The sequence below is a fragment of the Vigna radiata genome, unplaced genomic scaffold, assembly GCF_000741045.1.
Source record: "Vigna radiata var. radiata cultivar VC1973A unplaced genomic scaffold, Vradiata_ver6 scaffold_91, whole genome shotgun sequence".
Classification (NCBI taxonomy): Eukaryota; Viridiplantae; Streptophyta; class Magnoliopsida; order Fabales; family Fabaceae; genus Vigna; species Vigna radiata.
Window position 1 is genome coordinate 1046903 of NW_014543115.1, and position 13293 is coordinate 1060195.

The 13293-nt window shown below is 31.8% G+C and overlaps 1 protein-coding gene across 1 annotated transcript; it reads right to left on the reverse strand.

Moving 5' to 3' along the window:
• Nucleotides 1-4198: 4198 nt before the first annotated feature.
• On the reverse strand, nucleotides 4199-10473 carry LOC106753062 (protein DETOXIFICATION 53-like). Its single transcript, XM_014634849.2, has 3 exons — nucleotides 10152-10473; nucleotides 9672-9890; nucleotides 4199-5781 (listed from the first exon to the last, which is right to left on the reverse strand). Exons 2-3 carry the CDS (start codon nucleotides 9882-9884, stop codon nucleotides 4378-4380), a joined length of 1617 nt encoding a protein of 538 aa, XP_014490335.1. The 5' UTR covers nucleotides 9885-9890; nucleotides 10152-10473; the 3' UTR covers nucleotides 4199-4377.
• Nucleotides 10474-13293: the final 2820 nt, after the last annotated feature.

Below are 13293 nucleotides of genomic sequence, written 5' to 3' on the forward strand. Positions count from 1 at the left end.
AAGAAAAATTCTTTCGGCCTCACATGAGGAGAGATGTCCAAAGACAATGCTACAAGTGCATCATTTGTTTAGAGTCAAATTCTAAAGCAGTGTCTTATGGTCTATATACTCCTCTACATGTTGCTTCAACCCCTTGGGAAGAAATTAGTATGGACTTTGTCTTAGGACTTCCTAGAACTACCAAGGGATTTGATTCTATTTTTGTGGTAGTAGGTCGTTTTAGTAAGATGGCTCACTTTATACCCTGCCACAAAATAGATGATGCAAGCAACATTGCCAAGATATTCTTTTGAGATGTGGTTAAAATTCATGGATTACCTCGGGTTATAGTTTCTGATAGAGATACAAAATTCTTAGTCACTTTTGGAAGACCTTATGGTCTCGATTAGGGACTAAGTTATCTTTTTCTACTACTTGTCATCCCCAAACAGATGGCCAAACTGAAGTAGTAAATAGATCTCTATCAACATTATTGAGGGTAGTTCTAAAAGGCAACCACAAATCTTGGGATGAATATCTTCCTCATGTTGAGTTTGCCTACAATAGAGTAGTTCATGGAACTACTAAAGTTTCTCCTTTTGAGGTTGTATATGGCTTCAATCCTTTGACACCTATGGATTTGATACCTCTTCCTACTTCTTTTGACTTTGTTCATCAAGAAGGAGTATCTAAATCTAAGTTTATCAAAGAATTACATCAAAGGGTTAGAAGTCAAATTCAAAAACAAAATGAGAAATATGTCAAGATTCACAATAAGGGCAAAAAAAAGGTAGTCATCGATGAAGGTGATCTAGTTTGGATACATCTTAGAAAGGAGAGATTTCCATTTCTCAGAAAATCCAAACTCAATCCTAGAGGAGATGGCCCCTTTAAAGTTTTGCGGCGGATAAATAATAATGCCTATCAAATAGATCTTCCGCCAGAATATGGAGTCCATTCTACTTTTAATGTATCTGACCTTAAACCTTTTGTAGGATATGACTCTGATGAAGATAACACCCCTCTGGATTTGAGGACAAATCCTTCTCAAGAGGGAGGAAATGATACGCGGGGTCCTACCACTATGATATCTCAAGGTCCCATTACCAGAGGGATGGCCAAAAAGCTTCAACATGATCTTGAAGAGTTGCCACTAGACGGTCAAACACTCTTTACCTGCTTTGAGTGGAAGCCAGGAGCCCTAGCAAATGACCCAAGATGGTCAAAATCAGGGAAAGGCTAGAAGACATGGTTGACAGATTGGCGCTAAGCGCCCCACATTTGCAGCTCAGCGCTCCTAGCACAACTTTCATATTCTTCACGTGTGTGATTCTAGAAGCTCTTAATTTCAGCACATTTAGCATATGATGCCACGTGTAATAGGATCTGTGATTGGTGGCATTCTTCAGCACCATTTAGATTAGCTTACGTGAGGGAGATGGATTTATAAATTTCATCTTCCCTCTCATTGTAAAACACTTTTGGATTTGAGAGAAAAGAAATGCTGAGCAATTGCTTCCAACTCTTTCATCACCGAGAGTCACTTCACCTAGTGCTTATATCCATTTCTCCTCTAGCTTCCTTTCGAGAGAAGGCTTTCTGAGTTAGATCCATCACCATCGAAAGCACCTCCTGCATCTCATCGTCCACTCTTCAAACAATCCCGTTGTAGAATTACATTTCCTTTGTCGTTCACGTCCGCTGCCATCAATCCTTCATTTGGAAGCTCACGATCCGTGACATAGCACCATAGATGGAGCTATCAATATATCATCATAATTATAAAATGTTAACGAAGATCGTTAGAATAAATCTATTATAAGAAAGTATGGACTAAAATACCAAAAATTAATAATGGCCAACCATGCAAGCTTTCTAGCTGTAACTGTTGATTTCCCTGACAACATCATATGCGCTGCAATAGAACTATGAAAAAAAATGGCTTTAGGATACACTTTTATAACAAATAAAGTTCAAACATTGAGGTTTTTATAAATCTACAACTTGTCTGAGATGTTTGGGAGGAGACTTGTGCAATGAGCAAAACTATACAACAATGTTATCTAGTAGGAAAACCAAAAGTAGCTATTTCTGGTGCTTAAAATTGGTAAAAACTTAATTGTTATATATTAAAATCATAGGTGAAACTTTCAAGGTAACAAACTTCACTTACCCAGCTATATAAGAGACAAAATATAGTTCATTCCCCTTGCAAAGCAACTAGTGGCGTATGTTTGGATGTCATCAAATTTATTTCCTTCGTGAGTGAGGTGGGGGTCAATGAACCCATATACATCATTGAATCTCATCTTGTTAGTTCCACCAAACATATAGCTGAAATCAAAAGTTGATTTGATATAAGTAACTTTATAAACCAATTTTATATAAATAATTTATCATAGATAATAAATATAAGTACATTTCTTCAAAAACAACTTGGAGATAACAAATAATTTTTGTATTTAATCTTAAACGAGAAACTAAGGCTAATTCAATACAAAAATATAATTAAGCATTCAAGTAATCACATATCTAACATACACAAAATTACAACCTACAACAAAATTATATGTTCCCATTTAAAATTAAATTTTAAACATCAAAATAAGAACCTGGGAGCGTTAAAGGCTGATAACAATGGACAACTCACATTTAGAATGGTAGAAAATTCCACTACTGCAAAAATCAAACCTGAAAAAACAAACAAACAAAATATTACTTTTAGGAACCAAAACAAACTCCAAAACTAAAAAAGAAAGCAACAAAAAATCACCTCTAACAATGGAGAATCGAAGTGACAATGATGGCATACCTCTTGCAATGACCTTGCACATTCATGAAGAGTTGGAGACATCTATGAAAGATGGACCTATACCCTTTCTCTTAGGTCATCTAAAGCCATCATGAAGATTTAGTAGAGTTAAAATAATTTTGGGCCTTGTATTTTGGGCCAAGTAGTCTAGATTTTATTTAAGCTTTGTATTATGGGCCAAGTAGTCTAGATTTTATTTGGGCTTTGAATTGTGGGCCTAGTAGTATAGGATTTCAATTAGGTCTTGTATTTTTGGCAAAGTAGAATAGGATTTTGACCAAACAAGTCAACAAAGGGTCAAGGCTAAAGTTGACTACGCTTGGATGTCCAAAATGGGTGTGTTGACCAAGGGGTCAACATTTTGGCTAAGCTTGGAGGACAAGGGAGCAAGATTTCGTCCTAGAGATGTGGAGGCTTCCCATTGGAGAGTTTTCCTCCTTGTTAGTGACCATGTGTCACTCTAGGAATGGAGAGTTTTTCCATAGGTAGTAGCTACATATCACTCTCTCATTTGAGAGGATTTTTACTTGCTCTCCAAGACAACCAAGGTGGCTCTTTTAGGTTAAAGTTTCAGCCCATTTTGAGACACCTTAGTCTATAAATAAAGGTGTTCTCCATCATATAATCACCTTTGATTTAGAGTAAAGTTATGCTGTTATTTTTGTGGCATACTACTCTTTTAAGGTCACCCTAGGCTAGAGCAACCCAAGTGGCCTCCTCTAGTCACCTTCCTCTAAGAATGGACCCAACCTCTCTTAGAGAACCACCAAACACACCTTTTATCACCATACAACTCATCAAAACCATGAACTATCTATATCTTTCACCACCATCAAATTCCACAATCTTCATCCATGAACTTATGGTTTGATTTGCTTCTAAATTTGGCTTGTCCTAGCTAGAGCAGTTTTTTTTTGCCATTAGACAAACGAAGGAAGAGGTTTGGCACGAATGAAGGAAGATGTTTGGGAGGATTTCAAACCGTAAGAATGGTTAAAGAACCTTCACAATGACAATGATGGAACCAAAAACGAGGATGAACGGTGTTAAACTGTGAATGGTTTCACGCTACAACCGAAACATAAAACCCCTATGGCACTGGTTTTTACAAAGAATCGAGGCATATAGTCTTGTTAAGACAATAAAAAAATAAAATGATAAAAATTTAAAAAAGTTATGGCACCGATTCTGCCTGTAACCAAAGTTGTAGAGGGGATACAACCTCGATTCTGCTGTATATAAAGTTGTCGATTTTTCAGTGAAAATTCTATGTTTTGGACATTAATTAATCACGTTGAAGAGTCTATATCTATTTGATGTTTGATGCTGGTGTTGGAATCCATGGTCATGGACAGAAGCTAGTCACAACATAAATGTTAGTGATGGTGTAGACTGAACGCATCTTTGAAGAGAGTCCAACAAATTGATTGATTGTGGACCATAGCATAAGCAATTTTTACGCTTGTGAATGAGTTATTCACTTGCAAGGTTTTCTAAATTTTGTACATCCTGATGAATCAACAGTAGATGGTTATTGAATGAACATAGATGGTTAACTAACACTGCACAAAAAATGAATTGTAGTGTTATTGATCAGAAGCAAGTAACCCACTTTCCTCATCATTTTTATTTTCCTGATCTGTTGTTTTCTGAGCCAGTTCCACTGCCCTCTTACATTGCTGCCCCCAATCTGTTTGAATCAATGTGTACACCATCATGCAAAGACAAGAAGCCTGTGCAGCAACCATTCCAGACCACAAACCCACCAATTCATACTTGTACACGAAAGAAGCAAAAACAGAAACTGGTAACCCCACCAGATAAAATGCACACAAGTTTATTCTAGCACCCAAATAAGGCCTAGCAGTCCCTGACAAAATCCCACATGAAACTGTTTGAGGCCAATTGCTAATCTCACACAGCCCAAGAATGGGAAGTATAGTTGTGACCAGATCAAGAATTTGTATCTCATCAGTGAAAAGTTTCCCCCATGATTTCCTCACAAAAAACAACAAAATGAAGGTGGTGATCCCCAAAGTAAATGCTGTCATGAACCCAATTATGGCAGTACTTTGTGCCTTGGAGGCTTGTCCTGCACCTAACGAGTGACCAATTCTTGTTGTCAAGGCTATACTAAGCGAAAACGGAAACACATACAAGAATCCAAGTGTTTGAATAAGGATCCCCATGGTAGCAACAGTGGCTTGTGGATTGCTTAACAACCCACACAGAAAGAGCATTATCTCATACCACCACCACTCCAAGCACACTGAAATGCAACTAGGCAATGCCAAACTCAGCAGTGGTTTCCACCCATGAAAGGCTGAGAGAATAGTAGCTCCTTGCCAGGGTTTCAGTGGTTTGTTTGAGAAGAAAACATAGAGCAGCAAGCCTAAAGTCATGTTTATAGAGTTCAAACCAGTGGCTAATGCAATACCCTTTACCCCTAAGTTCAAGTATGTGGCCAAGAAATAGTTGATGGGAAGGTGCAATAGTGCTGCACAAGATGCAGCTACAGTGACTGGGGTGGTTAAGCCTTGGGTTCTTAAGAAAGATCTCAATGGATTAAGATGAGCCTGTGCAAGCAACTCTGGAATAGAGAAGACCATGTAAACTTGGGCAACTTTTGTGACTTCAGGGTCTTGACCTAGCATTTGAAGGATTGGTTCCATGTTTAGCCATAAAATTGAAATGGGTATGGCAACAAGTAGGAGGAGACATATAGTTCTGAAAAAGGTTTGGTTGAGAACTGACCATCTCTTTGCTCCAAAAGCTTGGCAACAAATTGGATCCATTCCCATTGTGAGGCCTTTGAGAACTGAATTCGCAGTTATGTTGGCAAATCCAAGTGCTAGTGAGCCTCCTGCAAGCTCTACTTTCCCTTGGCGTCCCAAGAACAACATGGACACAGCAGATCGAGAGTACATCATCAGGCTAGTCATTATTATAGGACTTGCAACCTTTGCAAGAGACTGCAACTCTTCTTTCAACTGCATGCAATTGAATTTCTCACATTTGTCAGCAGAAAAACAACCACTGTAATAACTCTGCAGATTTTGCTATCATGCAATTTTGCAATCACACATTTCCATGTTTCACCAGTTCTTCAACTCTATTTCCTTTTCTTAAGTATGCAAACATTATGTTTCTATGTAGTGTTAAAATATAATTCTTCTTTCTTCTTTATCTTCTCTCCCAAAGTGGATTTTTGCACATAACTTCTTAATATCAGACTAGTTTTGGATTATATACATTCCACGCATACATATAACCTTTTACTCCATAAATATATATAGTGTCATTAAAATCAAGCAAATCATTACCCAAAACTATATTAATTTTTTATGTTAATTACCCAAGACTAGGTTTGGATCATATATAGTTCCATGCTAAAACTAAATCAAGCTGCAAATAATATATCAAGTTTATGTTAATTATCCTATTTTAACCTATATGAACTTGAGATTCTTTTCATTTTCTTTTTTTAAGTTATATATAACTTATGATTATGGTATTATTAAATATTTTAAATTTTTTTATATTAAATATATGTTCCGTTTAAGTGAAAAATTTGCCATTGAAAGAAATCGTATATTAGTTTTAGACTTACTTAAGAAAGTAAAATTTTATTATTTATTTACTGAAAAAAGAACACGACAAACCAAAATTCAATCCACATATACCGCATATAAGATTGGAATATTGAATTGTATCAGATGATCATTAAATATTTTTTATCAAACGATCCATAAAACCCTTAGAAGAATATACTTGGAAGAAAATCTCAATTAACATAGATATATACACTTTAACACTTCAAAATTTCTACAATATAAACAACCTCTTCTATTAAGCAAGTTCACACAAACATGATCCTTTTCTCCATGATTTTACTCATTAAAGAAAAAAAATAGTTTTTTGTTTTACGTATGCAAATTTTTCTACTTTATAAAATGTCAAATCACCTGAAAAAAGGAAAAGAAAAGTTAGAAGGGTTTTTCTCTCCAGAAAGTGTTAAAACGTATAAAAAATAGATCAAATAACGAGAGGAAAGAAACAAAGTGGGAACATGGAAGCTTGTTAATTGTTTAATGGACAATGATATTTTAACAACTCTTTTTTAACAACTTTTTAACAATAGGACACGTGTCACTATTTTATTAATCTGTTTGAATTTATTCTAAAAAAATATCTGAAATGAACCAATCACAAACTGTCACGTATGCGTTATCAAAAAGTTATAAAAAAAAATTGTTAAAGAAACTTTTTTTTCTTCTTTAATTTATGGAGGTTTGGAGCAAGAAAAGCAGGGTCAAGTTGTTGAAAAGAAAAGTTACTGCCATACTTCTTTAGGTGTATAAAATATGCAGTTCTTATGCATTAATTATGCACCAGGAAAAAGAAGCAAAGAGAAAATTAAAAAGTCATGACAGAAATGCAAAATTGCTACCAGATCTAGCAGACATAGGCTCTAGTTCAAGACAAGCCGCCAACACAAACTGCGATAATATGAGCATGTCTCACAGACGTGCGCATATAGTTTAGGTTATAATGAAAAGATAACTATATTTTATTAATCTTTTGAAAAAGTTTTTCAAAAAGATAATAACAATAATTACTATTTTTTTTTAAAAAAAAAATCTATACCACGAGTTTCTGCATATTATGTACAATCCTATTGTAGAATTAAGCCTTATAGACGTAGCTTTGAACATCATGATCTTATTCATAATTTGTTTAAAACACCAAGATCATGACATTCTTAATTACGCAGTTCCATGTATTATGATGTTCTACTCTATGCTGATAAAAAAAAATGTTCTACTCTCTCTATGTTTTGATCAAGATCACTTAATTATAACAATGTTAATTATGATCATTATTATTATGATTATATATGACGACATGAAAGTGAAATAGAAACATGGGAAAAAGGAGTTTTGTGGTGTGAAAGAGACACAGCCTCCATATTTTCGGTCCCGGTTCATCTGGATGAAGCAGAAGAATACAAATGATATCAAATTGACCTCAAAAACAGTTGCATTAACCAGAATCCGACAATGACCAGCAAAATAACCTAAGCCATGGTAAGATACATATTTCAGTTCCCACATCACTAGCTAATTAACCTCAAGCATCATATGGTTTATGTTTTTGAAACCTGAAAAGCTACATAGAAGAGGGTATCCAAGATCTTCTCAACACTATGTCATATTCTTGTTAGTATAGCAGAAACACTTCATATTACCATGATTGTATTTTTACCCTCAAAAGTTTATGGATACAAATTATTCAATTTATGTTATTTTTCTTTTGTGAATGATGATGACAATGAATATATATATATATATATATATATATATATATATATATATATATATATATATATATAGATATGCAGTCTTAATATAACTGTTTCAATCCCTAACACTAGACCAATTTTTTTGGTTGTTCATCATTAATTTGTTGAGCAATGATCATAGACATATAGACATTCCAAGTTTTGTTGTTTTCTGTATGCACTCAAAAGACTATATATTTTGGGGCCAAGAACTATTTTTGTGAATTTGTACTCATCATTACACGTTTGGATCCATATAGGGAATTCAGTTTTTGAATGAAAAAGTGTAGTAATATATATTTTAATAGCCCTATTATTTATTATTATTATTATTTGTATGTCATGTTAAAGTTTGGGTGAAAGAATAAGAAAGAAAGCAAATATAAGCTACTTCAATGATTTCAAGGGTCTATTTATACTATTTTAATATATATTTTAGAGCTTATTAATATATAGACATCAAGTTTTTCAATTTATTTAAATGATTTGTATACTAAATCTCATGCATATTTATTTGATAAAGAATATTATTTAACTAATACTTGTTGAAGCCGTAGATCTAAATTTCGACTCTAACAAGAAGAGAAACCGATTGTTTAAGTAATGAAAAAAAAGGAAACAATTAATCCACGTGTACATGCCTCAGTTATTACTAGAATGCTCAATTATGTTCAAAGATAAAGGTTAGATATGAGTTGCTTAAAAAATAAACTAGTTGTAATGATAAAAGGTTTAAAAATCAATAGATTTCAAATCCGTACATAACGGAATAAAGCTTAGATTATCATACATAATACAATTCAATGACTTTTTTTTAAATTCAAAAAGCAACATCTATTAACAAAATACTTTGATTAATAAACTAAAGGGATTACAAAGATTCAAATTAAATTAAAAAGTGAGTGATTATATATTACTTATTTTGAGCTGTTCAAAGTTTTTTGTCTGAGTTCTTCTTAAAAAGTTGGTCTTTCCACACACACACAAAAGCCTAGCTACATAAACTAATTTTACAACATTTTTACAGATACCTAACTGAAAATGTGCAATTTATAAATACAAAAACTCAAACCAATATAAAAGAAGTGCTTACTCCAAATAATTGTCTCCATAAGAAGTCTTGCTTTTTTCCTCTTCATCACGTGAATGAGAGATTATCTTATTGTTTTCAAGCACAAATTATAGTTCACAGAATAATTAAAACATAGATATGGTTTTTTACTAGTTTCCTTCCAACCATTAAGGACACACCCAATAAGTTAATCAAAGATAATTATGAGTATTTTAACTCCGTTAATCATATCATTAGCACTTTTTTATCTCTTCTTATATCATGTCACACTTTCTGATTTATCTTTCGATATCTCTTATACGTGCATCATTTTCGTTGATTGAATTCTAATATGAGGTTTTCAAATACAACAACTTTCACCTTTAAACAAAAAGAAGCTACAGAAACAGCAAGAAACGAAAAGTTTCCAGAAACAAAACACTGTCAGATAGAGAGTGATAGTGACAGAATTAGGTAAGTTCACCAACCTCAGAAGCAGAAATAGAAAGATTAAGCGCAGTGAGAAGGTGATGAAGACGTTGAAGAAGACCTTGAATAAATGTACCACAGTTGCAACAATAAGCTCTTTCTCTTTCTCCATCTTCTATGGTTCTCATTCTATTCCCCTCATAGTCTCCTCCCACCTTTGGAATCACAGGCTCACCATTTATATTTCCTCGAGATTCAGCACCAGTGCACATGTTTATCTACTTTTCCAAAACCATCCTCAGAAAAAAAAAAACAAGGTACAGTGTGTATATATATATATATATATATATATATATATATATAAATGTATATATAGAAAGCTTTGAAAGAAAAACAAAGACATTGATCCTTCCCAACCCCCGAGAGAACATAAAATTAAGAATGTCTTAAAAGAGGTGAGAAGTTATAAAAGAAAGTAATCAAGTTGGGTTTTAAATGATTGAATGCATAGAAATGGTAGGGTTAAAAAATGAACAGACCGTGGTATCTCAAGAAAGATGTGTGCGGCAGTGAAGAATGGTTAAGGTTTGGGAGTCTCCTTAGATGACAGTGTAATTGCAGCAGAACATGGGTGCTGCACAGAGGCTTTTCGGGACTTGAAAACAGTTTAGAACCAAACACTTTTCGATTTAATTCATCAGGGACATTCCCTCAACCTTCGTGCTTACTTTATACTTGTGCCTAATGTTGTAATGTTGTAGTTTCCTTAAAATAATATTCGCCATTGCTGCTACCACTCTCCACTTTTATTGCATGCTTCAACCCCAACATTTTTCTTTTTCTCTCTCCTCATTCAAATAATATTCATTAGGTCCCCAACAGATTTTAAGAGTTTCGATTTCTAAAAGGTGAAAACCTTAAACTATTTAATGTTGTATAGTTTAGTGTCATTTTCAGGTTTTGTAGTTATAACTAGCCAGTTTGTTTCATATTTTAGAGACTGATGCATGGCACCAATTCTTTAGGAACTAGAATTATATATGTTCCTTGCAATGATATATAATGTTATTTGAGCACTTTAGTTTTAAGACTGTTTCTCCCTCTATCTTTAAACCTTTCTTCCTGCATTTTTAATTTTTAAAAATAACTTTAAAATTACATTTTTTAACGAATTTCGAAATTTATTAAAATAAAAATCTTTTAACAAATTTCAAAATTTGTATTTTAAATTTTTTCTTCAAAAAAATTTAAAATCCATTAAAAAAAATCTTCAACAAATTTCACTGTTAAAACTTTTAAAATATCCTTTAACAAATTTTGAAATATATTAGAAAAAAATAAAAATGTAAGATTTTTTTAATTACATAAAAAGAAAAACTTTTAAAAAAATTTATTTTAAATTAACTTTTTTTACAAAAGATAGTTTTGAGATTTAAAAAAAATTTGAAAATACAGACAAAAAAATGGTTAGAGGTATAGAAAAAAAAATGTGTTGTTTTAATTATTTAGTTTTAAATCTGACTCAACAAGGATTTTAATTGATTTTATTGATTTTTCTCATTGCAAAACTGCAAAAGATCAACATAATTAAATGAATGATCATGATTCTTTTTTATTAATTTACTATAGTGACATGATTTTATTAATGTAATAGATTTACATAGAAGTCATGTCTCGTCACTGCTGTTAATTTTGTAAACTTTTTCTTCGTTTTTTTTTTCTTTTTTAAATTTAAATTCACATTTTAGGTGAGAAGGTATAATAAAAACTTGTGAACTTTATCACATTGTCCTTTACCTCAATTACCTGAACACAACTCATATACGCCATTTTTTAAGGAAAAAGGCGAGTCTTAAAATTTGTGCCTGAAATGAAAAGTAATAAAAAAAGGTTGGAAATGAAAACATATATGAAGTTTAAGGAAAAGATGTACTTAGCATTATAATTAGGTTGTTTTGTATATTTAACGTCAACTAGGCAAAAGTATAAGTATATTACTGCACAGAATACATGTTCTTTTGCCAGATAAAAGGAACTATCTTTGTTGGTCAGAGTCTAATCACATGTTTACTTCAACATCATAGTACATTAATTTGTATATGTAACGGTTATCTTAAAAGAAACACGTGTAATAATTAATTAATACGAGACTATTAGCAGGAGATAATTGGAGAAACTGCCACCAATGTTTAAATTTTTTTTTTCTTTTCATTTTCGTGTCCTTTTTCACATTATTTAAACTTTAAATTAATATAGTAATAATACCGACTCAAAAGTTTGATGGCATATATAATGTAATGTAGGTTAACACACTGCTTAACTTTGTGTTACGATTCAAAGTATTTTGAATTTGGAGATAAACATAGAGAGAATTCTTTTGACCATAATCAATTGAACACTAATAGAAATAAAACTAATTTATAATATATAAATAGAATGTAAATTTAAATTGAGTTAAATTTAAAAATTACTTTTTAATATTTTTTATATTTTTACTAATTTTAAAGCATCTTATTATTTTTTCAGAAAACAAAAAGGACAGTTCATTAATTGTTTTTTTTTATCAGCATATATCTACTAATTGTGTCTTTTAGAAATTATAATTTCATTATATTAACTTCCACCTTCAGTTCTTCAACTAATTTCATATATATAAATGACAGAGTTTTTTGTTTTTTTTTTCTTTTTACTATTTATAGTATAAGAAAATGACTCTTTTAAAAGAGTGGGGTGTTGGTTGTACAACCTGAGTCGAAAATCTTATACAAGAATATATAAGATTAAATTATAGAATACGTTTTATTTTATTAATTTTGTTTTGTAAATTCTTAATACATATGAGATTTATTAAATTTTATTCTAGTCTAGATTTTTAAATCTATCATGTTATTTATTGGACTTCTCTCTATTCTCAAGTTCAAAACTAATTGATATCTAAGTTTCCCATATTTGTTGGTTCTATGTCTAGAATAAGGACAAAGTTGATGCTATCAAACATTGAAAATTTGAGAAAAGCCATATGAAGAGGTGATCTTGATAGAAGAAGTATGTTGTTCTAGAAGAAGCTAAGCATATGAATACAATAATTTAGAAAGATAAGACTAAAAAGTAGAAGTGAAGGTTTGGCTAAAGTATACAGGAAAGGGAGTCAAAATTATGTGACAATAATTATGAACGAAACAGTTGTCACATATAATACAAATTGAAAGTTTATAGAATTTTGCTTTTTGTAAAATCTTACATAGTCGTTTTTATATATGGTAGGATCTAAAATATCTTAAAAAAATTATTTTTTTTTTCAGGATTTTCAAGTAATATGAGAATACATTTTAATACAATGTATACGCTTTATACTTTTATACGTTTTGAAACTCAAACATATTTTATAAAATGTAGTCATAAAAATATTTCTTGTGTATATTGGTTATTTGCATTCATTACATAGATGATAATAGTGGTATACGACTATAATTTTTATCATATTGAATTTAAGTTTGTATTATTTATTTGCAATAATTTAAAAAATATAGATAGATTTGAGTATCCGTCACCCTTCTAATATTTTTTTTTTATATTTCTTATAAAATGTGAAGTGATGGTTTCAATTCCAAATATAAATTGTAGGGTATATGGTGTAGACCGAGCGGTCGGCATTTAGGGCCACTCGGTCTACTGGTACAA